The 15,429-nt window shown below is 37.0% G+C and overlaps 2 protein-coding genes across 17 annotated transcripts in view; both read left to right on the top strand.

The window, feature by feature from the left end:
- The window catches only part of LOC113202824 (uncharacterized), a 60,046-nt gene extending 55,842 nt beyond the window's left edge, over positions 1-4,204 (top strand). For all 16 annotated transcript variants that reach the window (XM_052265544.1, XM_052265539.1, XM_052265547.1 and 13 more), the window contains 7 exons: positions 312-398; positions 478-642; positions 719-901; positions 975-1,187; positions 1,275-1,394; positions 1,481-1,621; positions 1,702-4,204. In XM_052265544.1, the coding sequence (XP_052121504.1) occupies positions 312-398; positions 478-642; positions 719-901; positions 975-1,187; positions 1,275-1,394; positions 1,481-1,621; positions 1,702-1,773 (981 nt within the window). In that variant the 3' untranslated portion in view covers positions 1,774-4,204. The remainder of the gene's footprint in view (positions 1-311; positions 399-477; positions 643-718; positions 902-974; positions 1,188-1,274; positions 1,395-1,480; positions 1,622-1,701) is intronic.
- Positions 4,205-5,125: 921 nt separating this feature from the next.
- Positions 5,126-15,148, top strand: LOC113202834 (calpain-D). Its single transcript, XM_052265534.1, has 16 exons — positions 5,126-5,608; positions 5,973-7,602; positions 7,702-8,038; positions 8,113-8,269; positions 8,383-8,833; positions 8,919-9,102; positions 9,178-9,380; positions 9,455-9,569; positions 9,665-9,851; positions 9,941-10,138; positions 10,236-10,400; positions 10,489-10,685; positions 10,769-10,914; positions 11,013-11,151; positions 11,219-11,258; positions 11,338-15,148. The coding sequence occupies exons 1-16, from the start codon at positions 5,325-5,327 to the stop codon at positions 11,516-11,518; spliced, it is 4,614 nt and encodes a 1,537-aa protein (XP_052121494.1). The 5' UTR covers positions 5,126-5,324; the 3' UTR covers positions 11,519-15,148.
- Positions 15,149-15,429: the final 281 nt, after the last annotated feature.

Raw genomic sequence — 15,429 nt, 5'->3', positions numbered from 1 at the left:
TATTAGCATTTTTGATTTGATTTTGGTGATAGTTCTGTCTTTGTTGTTATTGTGGTCATTTATTACTTTCCCTTAAACTCATATGTATCTTCTTACACAAGCCTACATTTTTTAAATTACATCAGAGCCAATTAACACCCTTAAAAGTATTTAATGGTAGCTGTACGTAGATTATTTCAACACTTTCCTCTTCCCTTTCTTTCTTGAAAATGTTCAATTGTCTTAGTTTGTAAACTTATGAAGGAGCTTCTTTGGATCAAGTGATGTGGGTTTTATATCAGCCCTTTTCTGAATACTTTTACTTCATGCAGGCTCCTGATGGTGAAACACAACCTAGCACTGAAGTGGATCTCTTTATTTCAACTGAGAAAATCATGGTCTTAAACACAGATCTCAAGGTATGGTTTTGATGAGCATCTTATGAACAACTCCCAACTATTCAAAACTTGTGTTAATACTTCTGTTTTCATATCTTAGGAAATTATGATGGATCATGCACTGCGCACAATATCATACATTGCCGATATTGGAGATTTAGTTGTGCTTATGGCACGGCGTCGTTTTATGCCCCAGGATGATGATTCAGATTCAAAACTTTCTCGAACTCCCAAGATGATTTGCCATGTTTTCCAAAGTGAAGAGGTATGATCAATCACACTATTAAAACATATGATTGTCAACTGTTTATTTAAATTGTTGCATTGTCCGTCATATTCAGGCCCAATTCATTGCTCAATCTATTGGACAAGCTTTCCAAGTGGCTTACATGGAGTTTTTAAAGGCAAATGGGATCGAAGACAACAGCTTTGTTAAAGAAATGGATTATCAAGAAGTTCTTAACTCTCAGGAAATATTTGGTGATGAGCTGCAAATGTTTGCTAAAAAAGAAATGCAGAAAGAGGTAAGAAGGGATTAAGATGCTGTTTTAGCAGTAAATAAAATTTGTAATACTGACTGGATTTGCTAAATTTCAGGTTGTTGTGCCTAAAGCTAAAGGAGAAATCCTTGGAGTTGTCATTGTTGAGTCAGGTTGGGGTTCCATGCTACCAACAGTCGTTATAGCTAATTTGGCACCTGCAGGGGCTGCTGCAAGATGTGGTCAACTTAATATCGGTGACCAGATTATAGCAATCAATGGAGTTAGTTTGGTGGGATTGCCACTTTCAACTTGCCAAAACTACATTAAGGTCAGTTTTACTTTGTGCTGCTTGTATTAAGTTGGGCTTGTGCTGACACTAGTTCAATCTTTTAGTAATGCTTTTATTGATCTATAGAATACAAAGACCCAGACTGTGGTGAAACTGACAGTTGTACCATGTGCACCAGTTGTAGAAGTTAAAATAAAAAGACCAGAAACGAAGTACCAACTAGGATTCAGTGTGCAGAATGGAGTGGTAGGTTACTCTATATATCTATCTTATTCTATGGTACATTAATCTTGTAGACAAAGTTCTCACTTTGTTTCTGTTTTCCATCTCAGATTTGCAGTCTTTTAAGGGGAGGTATTGCCGAGCGTGGTGGCGTTAGAGTTGGTCATCGTATCATAGAAATAAACAATCAAAGTGTGGTTGCTGTACCTCATGAAAAGATTGTAAACCTTTTAGCTACATCTGTTGGCGAGGTAAATACTAATCTAATCTTGTTGAACTGTCCTACCAAATCTTGCAATTTTTAAAAATTACATATCTTTTTTTTCTTCAGATTTTGATGAAAACTATGCCAACCTCTATGTTCAGACTCCTCACTGGACAAGAAACTCCAATTTACATCTAATACTAGGTGAGAAGCTACGCATTTCTAGACCAAAGTAATTGTCTCAGATATCAGATTGTGTGTTCTTGTAATTATGAAATGCATAGTGTTGGAGAGTACGATTAACAATCTAAAACACTTGGATTTCTTATTGGAAAGCTTGCTTGTGATAATGATAGGTAAAGCTACAGGCTATGAAAATGTTCTGTATATTTTGTATGTGCGCGTTCTGTGATGAAGCTGTCATAAATCTAAGTGATTCATAAGTTTCTAGTGGTTGGTAAAATACCCCAGGCCTGCTTCCACTTTCTTTTTATGTTGTAGTTTTGTGAAAAACATTCTTTTTTTGTTGAGAAATTATTCCTTTGGTGTGTAAGATCTGTCTCATTTCAATATCCCAGACTGGAGTGTTCTCTGAAAGCAATACTCAGTCACACATGTGACTTTATAACTCAAATCTATTGTTTTATTGAGCTTGTTTGGCCTATCCTCTATATAGTGTGTGTCAAAAGAACTCCTCAAAAAGTACATTATACATGGATGAAATAATTCATAAATATCATAAACATGAATTTATGGATAGGGAAAAAGCAGAACACTGCAATGTTTTCTACTTTACTTTTGCTTTAATATCCATCATATATATCCAAAGAGTGTCAGAAGCTTTAGTGAATGTGTAAGAGAGTTAGAGGCTGAAATGGGCACCAAAAAATATGACAAAGTGTGTTCATAGTCATGTAATTTTTTTTAAAGTTATGTATCTATTTCAAATTGTTTATTGGTATGTATTTGTGTATAACTACATGTTTATTTATTTATTTATTTACTTGTTTGTTTGTTTTTTATTTATCTGTTTATTTGTATCCTATTACTCCTGCATCATGAAGTTCATTTACCTTGCATGTGTATTAAAATTCATGTTGAATCTGCCGATGCGCTGATGTAAAAATTCAGCTTAAATATGACAATTATTTTATGCGTGTTCCTTTTTTAAAATATAGTAATCTGGAAAGTCAAAGTTAAAATGTTCAAATGATTTATTGTGAAAGAGTGTGTGCATTGTAGTTACTTTCCCAAAAGACTGTTAAATTTCATTCATTGTCCCATTTATTGTATTGTAAATACTAAGCACTTAGCATTACACACTCTTTGTTAGAAAAGTCTACCAAGTTTTAATTTCTGTTTGAATTAGTGTTTTCACATGGAAGTATTGGACTCTTGGACAGTGATCTATGCTTCTTCTTCCTCACAATTTTAATAAATACAGAGCAACTCAGATAAATGCTAAAGATTTTGCTGTCAGGTCAGGTGTGCTCTTGTCATAGATAAATTGAGAAATGTTAATGTTGATCCTAGTCACAATTGTAAACTAACTTCCAACATAAAGAGCAAAACAAAGTCAGTCTTGCACAATTAGACCTTTGTTGTAGAGGCTATCAGACTCCTCATTTTCAGTTGTCTTTAATTATTGGTGTTGATTACTTGATTTTTTATGAAGACTCTTTTTATTGAAACAAGTATCTAGGAAGTGTGCCCCCTGCAATTTTATTAGGATTAGTTCCTTTAATTTTAAAGAGGCATGAATCTTCATATCCTCAGTGTAAGTGTGGTATGTGTAAACCTTTGGATAACAAAGTTCAAATATCAGGGAATTTCAGAGATGGCTTTGCTACTTGCTTGTGGTATAACACAACTCAATTTTCTATAAAGTAATTTTGATTTTATTTCATCAAAGAAGTCATTGTCTTTTTCACATTTAACTGTTGAATAGTATTTAAATGGGTCCAAGTCTGAATTAGAAAGTTCATGATTTACCTTAAAAACTTGTCATCAGCCAAGAAATTAGCGAGTTTTAACTTAAGCAATCTCAGAGAGTCAGTTGTGTTTTCTTCTTTTTCTTAAGTCTTCTTTTTGAATGATTACTTGTGTTGTGTACTAGTTCTCTTGCACTTCTCAGGCTTTCTCTTCATGAACCCAAAATTTCTGCTGAGGTACTAAATCATGCAACATACATCCTGATACATCTCTCATTTCCTTTCCAGCTCTGTGAGCAGAACTATGTTGAAACATGTTGCTGCTTCTATTGTGATCCTGATATTAATATGTGGGCTTTGTCTTGCATGCAATTTTAAGTGTGTTATTGATAATTGAGGATAGCCAAATATTCTATGCCATCATAAAAGTTGGCATTTTGTAACTGCCTGATTTGTATCTTACAATTTGTTGTAAAATCGTAATTACTAGGGGTATTTCTGGGTATTTTTCACCTGCATGAACAGCTGCTATTAAATCAATCAATACATCAGAATCATTGTTAATTCCAACAAGTTTACCTCGTTAATTTTGTACATATGAAAATAGCATTAATTATGAAATGTTGAATAACTATGTACAACAGCTGATTGTGTAATCTGAGGGCTTAATGAAATGAGGAAGTGTGTTGATTTACTAATATCTTGCATTGATTTTTCCCCTGTCACAATACTCTGTACTCTTCTAACACAGACGCCACACAAGGAATCTTGTGAGCTTGCGAAATGTTTTTGGCTACAGTCTACTGTCAGCCTAAAGGTGCCCCCACAATGAGCGCGAGGCGATGCCGGGTAGGCGATGCCGTGTGGCCAGGCCGTGCTTGCAGGCCGTGCCGGCAGGTTTACCGACTTTTATGCGAATACAGCTTTACTTAGAAGATCGTAGGCGTAGCCCCGCGCAACCGGCACGGCCTGCAAGCACGGCTTGGCTGCACGGCATCGCCTACCCGGCATCGCCTCGCGCTCATTGTGGGGGCACCTTAACTAAGAAGTCTCTAAAAAGTCACTATCGTTCAAGTGTCAACCGAAACCGAAAAACAGTACAAACACAACAGCATGCAGAGGCCACATTCCAGGCCTTCCCTAGTGGCAAGTACGGCTAGTAGTGCTAGTAGCCACCCCTAGCCACCGCGTTCGCCAGCCCCCGAGGATCCCCTTTACGAAACACCAAACACAAGAGCACAGGGGCCCACAAGAACACAAATTGTTTCAAGTAGAAATGCCTTAACGAGATGGGGCATGCGGCTTCCTACTCACGCATTTTATGGAAATGAAGCCATTCCGGGCCATTAGCTTGGAACTCGTTCAGTCGTTCCGCCTACTGATTCAAAGACCCGCTTCTTCAGCGGTATGGCGGATCTCGAGGTACTAAGAAATGAACGACAAACCAACAAATGTTACCAACTGTGTGAAATAGAAACTCTTAGCTTGTTATTTTAAGCCTTATCTCATTGCAATCCATTCAACTTTTGAAGGATTTTTTGTTGGACCATATATTTTAAAGTAAATTGTAGGAGATTTGCGGTGTAATTTTTTGTACTTCCACTATTTGTATATGTTTGTCAGGTTTCTTACCCGATTCTGCTGCCTCTTGCAGACGACGGAAGGAAATGGATTCTGATTGGAAGAGACACTCCGCACCGACCAATGAAATGCGTGTTTACTACATTCTACACTCCATCAATATGGTGGATCAGCTGGTCGTGATACATTGCATTTTTTATTGAATTTTGCCGTTAATATGGCCAGGACGTTGGTAGAATGGGTACGATCGCCTCTGTCCTTCAGTGGCACTGCGGTCGTTGCTCATTGATTAACCCAACAGAACGCTTGAGCTGCGGCCGATGTGGTGAAAATAGACCCGTTGCACCCCCTAGGCACAGGACGTCTGCGCAAGGGGTCTCCTGCCTTCACTTCAAAACACAACAAAATGACCCGCAACCAGTTCCCCCCACGGAAGAAAATCTAGGAATTTTGTGCGAACCGACTTGCCTAGCCTCTGTTAAATTTCACTCTAAAACTTCGTCTCCAAAGCTCCCTAACGGGTGAGTATCCTTTGTTCTATGCCTCTATTTATTGAGCCACATAAGTGAGGAGTTGTGATTTTCTGCTATTGTGTTGTAAAGGGATTTTTGATAATTTATTTTTTTGCAAAAGTATGTATAAATTTGTTTTGCTTCCATTAACTTTTCAAACCCTTAAGCCTTCAAATTAATTATTAATTATTGACTCAAGTTCACAATTGGTACAATTATAGACTTAAAATGTTTCTTTTTCTAAATCTGTTTAACCTTTGTACTGCTTTTCTTAAATTAATTAAATTTTCCTCAGCATTGTACGATTTGTGTTCACAATGTAGCCTAACTTAATATAACAAATGTGTTATTAATACTGCATCTGTTGTTTCAGAGTTTTGGCGTGTATCCACCCCTCAAAAAGAAATTGCAACAGAATACTTCTGGGTATCCATTGCAGTTTCCAAGATCTCAGCTCTTCTTTTGATTTTCATTCAAGGGCTCAGTCAGAATCTGTGCGATTGCGTGATCGCTCAAATAGTGTACCTGGAGTAATTTCTCGATGGATCTGTGCACATTGCCAGTTTTTTAATTCCAGTGTTACGAAGAATTGTGCTGTTTGTGGGGTTTTGGAATCTCCTCCTAAGAAGCATTCAGAAGTAGTTGCACAAAAAAAAATTAAAATGGCCTCCTCAGTCACCTCTCGAGAAGGCAATACTACATGGCATGTAGCTCCTCCATTCTATGGTGATGAAAATGATAAAGAAAACAAATGGGATGGTGTGAAACGTACTGTCTCAGAAGAAAATGGCTGTCCCTCATCTTCAGAAGGTCTTCAGTCAAGTGATAATGACAAATTAGAAGATGCAGATCAAGTTGATGGCCCACCTAGCCGATCACCTAAAAGGCACAGTCAGTCTGTCTACGAGAGAGTAAAGTCAAAAGTTAGCCGCTCCCTTTCAAATGGCTCTGTAGTTCAAAAGCTATGGATGGATTCTTCTTCCAATTCTGTTACACCTAAGTCAATGACTGGAACAGGCTTGTTTAGAAGACCCACTAGTATGGTGGATAATTCTCTTGAGGATAGTGAAACCAAAGATGATCATAGACCACTAGAAAATAGTTCAGTCAATGACAACAACCAGACTAGTGATGAAGTTAATAAAAATACAGAAGAACCCAGTTGGGCGTGTGTCAGGTGTACGTTTGACAATGAAAGTACCAGTGATAATTGTGAAGTTTGTGAAACTCCACGGAAAACACGTGTATCTGTTGTTGGCTCAACAGTCCCAAGAAATAGCATGGTGATAACTGTTCCTAATTGGGTTGGAGCAGAAGTAAAAGAGTCTCCACCTACTCCAAGCCATGGTCATAATCTCTCAAGCAAAAGTAATGCTAAATCTTCACCAGCGTGGAACAAGCCCATTAATCGGCGTTCCCTTACAGAAATGTCAAATTCTGTGCAGTGTAAGCCTTCATCGAATAGGCGAAGCATGATTGAAACTGATGCCCAGGGAAACATATCAATGAGATCTTCCATCAATAATGTGAATTTACAAGTTCCTTCCCGCACTAGATTCTCATACATTGGTCTTACTGAACCAACTCCTTTATCTCCTGTTGAAACATCAAGGGAAAGGAAAAGAATTATCTCTCCACAAGCCTCGGATGCGAGTTCTCCCCAATCAGATAGTGTAGCTGTGGTTCAGTCATCATCATCATCATCATCAACACCATCCTCAGCTCTAGAAATTTCTGGACTCTCCTTGAAAAGAATGTGGACTTGCATTAAATGTTCTTATGCATACAATCCATTATGGTCTGACAGATGTGATATCTGCAATTCTATTCGGTCTCCACCATCTGTTAATGAGCCAAGCCTTATAACCGTTACAAAAGACAGTGTGCGGTACACACCAACAAAGCAAGATGAAGAAAATGCTTCAGGAGAGGCTAAAATACCTTCTCCTGGAACCACAGCTACATTAGCTACTGAGGAAACTGATCTTGAAGATGATATTGAGGTAAATAATTATTTTGTGTGAAAAAAAAAAATCAAATCAAATCAAATCATACACATTCTTTACTGAATAACTTATGTGGAATATTTCTTTTGTGTGCAGTATTTAGCAGATGATGATATCCCTTATGTAGATGCTGACTGGACATGTAAAAAATGCACTCTAGTTAATGCAGCATCCAAATTAGCTTGTGATGTTTGTGGTGGATCAAAGCTTGGAAGTATTACTGCAAAATATGATCAAACTTTGCCTCGGGGTGAGTTTTGGGATTGTCCACGATGCACTTTAAAGAATCCTTTGCGAGCCTCAGTTTGCCGTGCTTGCAAGGCTGCTAGTGGCAAGAAGACTTCTGATATTTCATCAGGTACATCTAGTAGTCCTCAAATGATAGCACAGAGAAGTCCTTCTCCTAGGCAGCGTTCATCTTCAAAGAGCAATGGTATGTCAGTCATTTGGACCTTGTCTTATGTACTCATAGAATATTTGTAATTCTTATCTGATGTCATGTAACAGCTGTAGGAGCTAAGACATCATCTTCCAGTGGAGCTATACCAAAACTCAGGAACAGCAGTGCTTCCGCTAATAGTCCAAGTACTAGCAACATTCGAAGAACCTCCTCAACAAGAAGTGGGTCAAGTTCAAATCGCTCTTCGCAAAACATCAACACAAGGTATTTAAAATGACCTAAACTCGGATGTAGACCAATTACTCACTCAAGTGCAATTTCTTTTGCTTTTTATCTACATTATTAATTTTCCTGTTTTACTATTATAATTTTTTCAGAGATTTGTCAAATTCTGGATTGTCATCACCTAACAGTGGTGGACAGAGTCCAAAATCTAACAAAGCTCAATCACCAAGTTCAGATTCAAGTTCAAATGGGCCTGTATCACCAACAACACCATTAACTTCAACGTGGCAGTGTTCAGTTTGTACTTATGAAAATTCTGTCACATCTGTTGCATGTGACATGTGCCATAGTTCCCGTTGTTTATCTTCATCTACCATCACCACAATCACGTCGGGATCATCATCAACTTTTGTCGGAACTGTTACTTCACCGGCTGTTGTGATGCCAAGGGATGTCATGAATTTAGGATCGACACTCTTAGGCGGGACCAGTGGGACCAATACAATTGTACGTCATCAGAGTGAGCTGATGGATGATCTAAGGCGTATTGAAGAAAAAGAAGCTCTGGATAAATGGCAACATATAGTTTGCTATTGTACAGAGGTGAGTTCTTCTGAACTAAGTTTTCTCTATTTATAACTTCATTTGCAATTTTTCTCCACAAAATTGGTTGTGTAATGTTTTTCAGAACAAGGAGCAGTTTGTTGATGATTCTTTCCCACCTGCACCAAAATCTTTGTATTATAATCCAGCAGAAACGAAAGACAATCATGTTGTTCAGTGGTTACGACCTCATGAAATTGTGATGGAAGAGGATTCCAAATTGAAATGGACTATATTCCGTACTCCCTTACCTTCGGATATATCTCAAGGTATATTCCACCTCTTACGTTTCAAAACATGGTGCTGACTTGTTGATCTTCAAAAGTTAAATTTTGCATTTGTAGGTGTACTTGGAAACTGCTGGTTACTGTCAGCTCTTGCAGTGTTAGCAGAGAGAGAAGATTTAGTCAAGAGAGTAATGATGACTAGAGAATTCTGTAAACAAGGTGCATATCAAGTACGATTATGTAAGGATGGCAAATGGACAACTGTACTTGTTGATGACCTATTTCCATGTGACAAAAGAGGTCATCTTGTTTACTCTCAGGTAAAGATTCATGACTCATTTTTAACTCAAATTGATTAGTATCAAAATTAGTTAATCATTAATTTTTATTTCAGGCTAAAAGAAAACAGCTATGGGTCCCATTAATTGAAAAAGCTGTTGCCAAAATCCATGGATGCTATGAAGCACTTGTATCAGGACGTGCAATTGAGGGTCTAGCTACTCTTACTGGTTAGTAATTATTTGCTAAATAAAAATATGTGAATTTAATCACACATTCTTTATACTGTATACCTATTTGAATCTTTCATAATAAATTTCTCCAGGTGCTCCATGTGAGAGCGTTCCCCTTCAACCATCATCCCTTCCTTCTGAAGATGAACTAGACCGAGATCTCATATGGGCTCAACTTCTCAGTTCCCGTCTTGCAAGATTTTTGATGGGGGCTTCTTGTGGCGGGGGTAATATGAAAGTAGATGAAGAGGAATATCAACGTAAAGGGTTACGTCCTAGGTAGACTCAAATCGACTTTCATCTTCTACTTTTAATTAAAGTCAGTAGTTTAAAAGATAATTTTAATTTGACTTATTTTTCCTATTAAGGCATGCATATTCTGTTCTGGATGTACGAGATATAAATGGCATACGATTGTTGAGGCTTCGCAACCCATGGGGACATTTTTCATGGAAAGGGGATTGGGCTGATGACTCTGATCTTTGGACTGCCGAAATGAGAGATATGTTGATGCCACATGGAGCTTCAGATGGTGTCTTCTGGATATCTTTTGAAGATGTTCTTAAGTAAGGCAACTTAATTTTCATACTTTTGTGTTTTTGCACAATGACTCTTATTTCTGTTTTAGTCAAGAATGTCATTCTTGAACTGTACTTGTTGCAGGTATTTTGATTGCATTGATATATGTAAAGTACGGTCTGGGTGGAATGAAGTTCGTCTGCGTGGCACTCTTCCTCCTCTTTCCTCAATTGATCATCTTTCATGTGTTCTCTTAACTGTTATGGAACCAACAGAGGCTGAATTCACTTTATTTCAGGAGGGCCAAAGGTACAAAACTCATCATATTTATTGTCTTATTGGCCTTTCATTGGCCCTTCATGGTTCCTGATTCATGAAATTGTTAAATTTATTTCAGAAATTCTGAGAAGTGGCAAAGATCTCAACTTGATCTGTGTGTAGTTGTGTTCAGAACACGATCCGCAGCTCAACCACAAGTTGGGCGGTTGGTTGAACATAGCAAAAGACAAGTCCGAGGGTTTGTAGGTTGCCATAAAATGCTTGAAGAGGATCACTATATCGTTGTCTGTCTTGCATTCAATCACTGGCATACAGGTAAGTTGTGGGCTTATACCAGAAATTTGATTGAACCCAATTTAAATTTTTCATCTCAATTTTCCTCCTTTAAATTGACGAAGGAATGGATGATCCTGCCTCCTATCCTGACTATGTGCTCGCCATTCATAGTTCAAAAAAACTTCTAGTGGAGCAAATCACACCTCCCTCTTTTGTGTTGGCTGATGCTATAATCAGCTTAACTCTTGCCAAGGGCCAGCGACATGAGGTGACTGTTTTATTTGCATTTTTGTTTTTGATATTGTTGCAGGATTTACCTAGTTTCATACAGTACATAATGTGTTTATTCTATGGTATATTTTGCAGGGACGAGAGGGCATGACAGCATATTATTTAACTAAAGGTTGGGCTGGTCTTGTGGTGATGGTAGAAAATCGTCACGAAAATAAATGGATTCATGTGAAGTGTGACTGTCAAGAGAGTTATAATGTGGTTTCCACAAGAGGCAGTCATCATCATCATCATCATGAAGTGTGACTGTCAAGAGAGTTATAATGTGGTTTCCACAAGAGGTGAATTAAAAACTGTGGATTCTGTTCCTCCTCTACACAGGTATGCCAAATATGACATATTGTGTTTTTTCCACTTCCTATTGTGTATCACCCAATCTTATACCTTTGATTTATTTCAGACAAGTAATTATAGTTTTGACCCAACTGGAAGGGAGTGGTGGATTTTCTATTGCACATCGACTCACCCATAGGCTGGCAAATTCAGAGGGTCTCCATGATTGGGGTCCTTCTGGGACAAGTCACTGCCCACCCATCGATAAGCAAGTAGAAGGTCTACATTTCCCAAGATTGATCACCTAGCGTTTGTGGGATTATGGACGATGGTAAAATTTTGTAAACCGTCCATAATCCTTAAAGTTTCTTGGGTTGTCTTCTGTTTAGTGAAGACTTCCTTTTGGGGGGGATATCTCCCACAGCCTTTTGACAATGTTGTTGATGTGTTCATTTCATGTATGAATTATATTGTACAGTTTGTTTTTCTTTTAAAGAAATCTACTGTTGAAAAATGTACTGTAATAAGAGAATTTGGTAATACTGTATTTGACATCCCACAAAGCCATTTGTGATTTGTTGTATTTCCTCTTTGTGAGTATCTACGGCTGTAAATAAGATTATGAAGTTTTGTGAATAGTGATTGTGATGATGTCCATAGAAACATCTCCAGATAATATAAGTACCTAGATGCATCTTCATTTCTTGTAGGTAACCAGGCAATCCAATTAGGTAGTCATTCTTATCTGAGATCTCAATGTATTTATTGTCTGTGTCAAATCAATCTTTACTTGGTTAATAAGGGCGTTTTGCCTGTGGAAAGACTTAGAATCACTGTAGAGTTTTTATCAAAAAGAGAAAAAAAACTTTTCATAGTGTAATTTGTTCCTGGGTACAGTAATTTATTTGTGATACTGTATTTGCTTTGCAGTAAATCTTATCAGGATCAGTGACACTAAAATTCTCATATATTTAGGTAGTGTGTTATGCTTCATTCACATGTTGTCTATTTGGATTCCCTTCATTATTTGTAATACTGTATTTTGATTATAAGTGTTGCTCCTGAATGTTTGCCGGACGCTCATCCACGAAATTATTTCCACGAGAATTGTGTGGCTGGACAACAAGGAACCACATACCAGATAGTTCTATGCCGAGGCTGATCATATTGAGGAGTTGCTCGGAGTCCACAATCAAATTTTTAATATTTTTTTTTGCTTTTGAACTGAATCCCACAACATGCTCTCTTAAATTATTGAAATTATCCTCTCTGATTAGTCATTAATATTTGCCAAGATAGAGCTCAAATGTTGCAACGTGATTGATAGTCTATACAGGTGCCATGACGTAATTAACATAAGCTTTATTTTGTCACTTTTTTTTTTCTTTTTATAATTCTGTATTGTTTTTTGATGGTTTGAGTTTTCCTACAAGCTAGTTATTATACCCTCTCTTATCTTTACAAGTGTCTAGATGCTATTGTTTCCAGTCATCCCTATGCATTGCTAGTTTGATATTGTAGTTTTACCACAGGATAATTTGTTTGAAAGGAAACATTATCATGTTTGAAAAGAAGTTTCATCAATCAGTACAATACAATCTATTACACCTCTGCTCATAGATAGGCTTTTTGCGCACAACTTTGTCTATGTGTGAGAATAATTATTTTTCACATTTTGCGGGGTTTACCACTCGAGCCCATTAAAAGTGCGTGTTTTAATTCTGTGATGTATTTATAAATTACTATTGTATTTTAATCTCTTAGTGTTGTCTGCTCTTTATGCAACATCAAACTTGGAAAACAGTGTAAATCAGTACAGTTTCTATAGACTTGTTATGAAGGAATCTCTTCATTTTATGTTTTGTTTCTATACAAAGAAAAGTTTTATGGTATAAAATGTTTTGAATCTTGATTGCTTTTTTTATCAACAATGTGGGATGCAGAGCACATTATGTATTTTAAAGCTGCATCTCACCGTCTTTTGTATTTGGTTTTTAATGTAATCCCAGTCTTGATCTAGTTTTATCAAGATGTATACCTGTTAAATGTTCAACATATGTAAGTAAATTTTGTGAATAATTGAAGAGGATACTAATAGCTGTAGATTTAGTTGATCCTCAGGCCATACTTTATGATTCTCTTCTTTTCTTTTTTTTTCAACCCTCTGGTCTGTGGTCTTCAGAAATTTGAAGTGGAAGATTGCTGTTTGCCTATTAGACTTAAATTGTACGAATAAAATATCTTGAGGCATTTGAGTGTTGGCTCCATTCTGTGATGCTGCATGTATTGTATTGTAAAGTCCTATATTCGAGAGAAAAGGAAATTACTACTTCTACTTCAGCTTTAGACGTCAGACAACAGAGCCATTTCTTTATTGTGAGTTTAAAATGACTGCAGTTATTGAATTGCATTGAGCTCTGTCTCAAACATGTTGAGTGGTATTTTTTGTGATAAATTAAGAAAGGTTTTATTTTTATTCTTCTGTGTGAATTACCTGTACTATTCTTGTCTTTGAGCCATTCTAGGTGTTCTAAGTACATATATTTTCTTGTTTGCTTGTAAAACTAGACTCACCTAAGACCAATTCAATATGGATATACTCTTCATTTGATCTGTGATCTGAATCTGTATTATCAAATGCTGAACTCTAGAATTCTGTATCAGTCTAATATGCATCTACTCAATAGTTTTGAGCCATGTAAGCTCAACCCAACATAATTTTTACTTTCAGCCAAGCATTTTTCTTTTTTCTCAACAGAATTAAAATGCTAAACTATAAAAGTGCTAGAAATCATTTTTTTGAGTTGTGAATGTGTGACAATAATGTGGCATGAAAATTTTATAATATTGTGATTGTGAGGTCATTCATGATCATATTACTGTACATTTTGATGAGCAGGCTTTTAGAATGTATTATTTCATTTATTTGAAGGGCAATTTACAACTAATTATCTAGAGGTTTTGGTCAGCATTTTATCTCAAGACTATTAAAACTTTCATAGCTGTTTGTTTGTTCTTGATCAATTTAGCACATGTATTATGCAGCTTTGTTTTACATCCTATTTTCATCCATATTTCATTTAGTTTAAGTGATCTCTTTGAAATCTCTTTTGAAGTTGTGAAATGCTGTATTACATATTATGATTTTGCTGTCCATCACAAATGACTCATTGAGTTATTGTTTTAACTCAGTTTTGAATGCTGTCAGTTCATTACTTTCTATGACTAATACCAAAGATGTTTTTTTTTTTTTTATCTGTACATAAGTGAGGTTTTTATGATATTATGTGCTTTTGTGGTTGTGATAGTAGCACAGGCTGACCTCAAAGTTACAAAAGAGTAGATGTTTGGGTGCTTTGAGGTTTTGACAAGCTTTTACTGCAATGTTGATGCTTACCTGCACATTGAGTTTCAAACATAGTTTTATTTTCTATCTGGTGTAAAGCGCTTAAGCCTGAAACTCTTCTAGATTTATGATTAACTATCTGCAGATGTCAGATTCTTCAAAATGCTATACTTGAAGCCAATAGTTGAAAGCCATAGAACATGCCCCAACACATTCCAATGGAAGCAAGTAAGCCTGAATACTTTGCTAACGACATTTATCCATTGTGAATGGCAATGAATTTAAATTTCCAAGAACTGATGTAAATAACAGAATAGTTAACATGAGTGTACATGAGTAATGAAGACACAATATTTCTATTAATATATGTCATACAATGAATTCATCTATGGCATTTTATCCTTAATTTATTTTCATGTTTATCTAACAGTTAGCAGTAGCTATATGAGATATCATTGACTGTACTCTGTGCTTGTTTGAAGAAAACAGAGTATTTTCAATTTGGATCTGATTCAAATTTGTATGTGAAAACAAGATCAAAAGTTGTGCCATCCTGTGCATTTCCATCTTACAATAAATTGCAATTACAGTAGTGTGACGGTCTTACTTTTTACGCTACCTGCCCAGCATACGAAAGCCCTTCCGGCACACCAGTTTGCCGAGCGAACTGATCATAATATGACGTGGTGGGTGTGGGCGCCGGGCGGTGACAGCTCGGAGGAGGCCTGCAATGCGAGTGGCGCGGTCGTGGAGTCAGCCCGCCTCCGGCCCGGCACAAAATGACTCGGGCACTTAGTGCTCTCACCCCGAGCCGCAGATGGCTCCAGCTGCTCCGTGAAATGGGCGGGGCAACTCGATTAGACCGACGGGTTG

Source organism: Frankliniella occidentalis, unplaced genomic scaffold (genome assembly GCF_000697945.3).
Source record: "Frankliniella occidentalis isolate FOCC.00 unplaced genomic scaffold, Focc_3.1 Scaffold28, whole genome shotgun sequence".
In the NCBI taxonomy this organism is placed as follows: domain Eukaryota; kingdom Metazoa; phylum Arthropoda; class Insecta; order Thysanoptera; family Thripidae; genus Frankliniella; species Frankliniella occidentalis.
Note: the sequence above shows the minus strand (reverse complement) of the source record. Positions and strands in the feature narration are given on the sequence as shown.

What these genes read in the sequence shown, in the direction of transcription:
- LOC113202834 (XM_052265534.1), top strand. Translation starts at nt 5,325, where the DNA reads ATGGGTACGATCGCCTCTGTCCTTCAGTGGCACTGCGGTCGTTGCTCA. An exon ending in ATCTTGAAGATGATATTGAG is followed by an intron (nt 7,603 to 7,701) that starts GTAAATAATTAT and finishes TTTTGTGTGCAG; the next exon opens with TATTTAGCAGATGATGATAT. An exon ending in TTATTTCAGGAGGGCCAAAG is followed by an intron (nt 10,401 to 10,488) that starts GTACAAAACTCA and finishes AATTTATTTCAG; the next exon opens with AAATTCTGAGAAGTGGCAAA.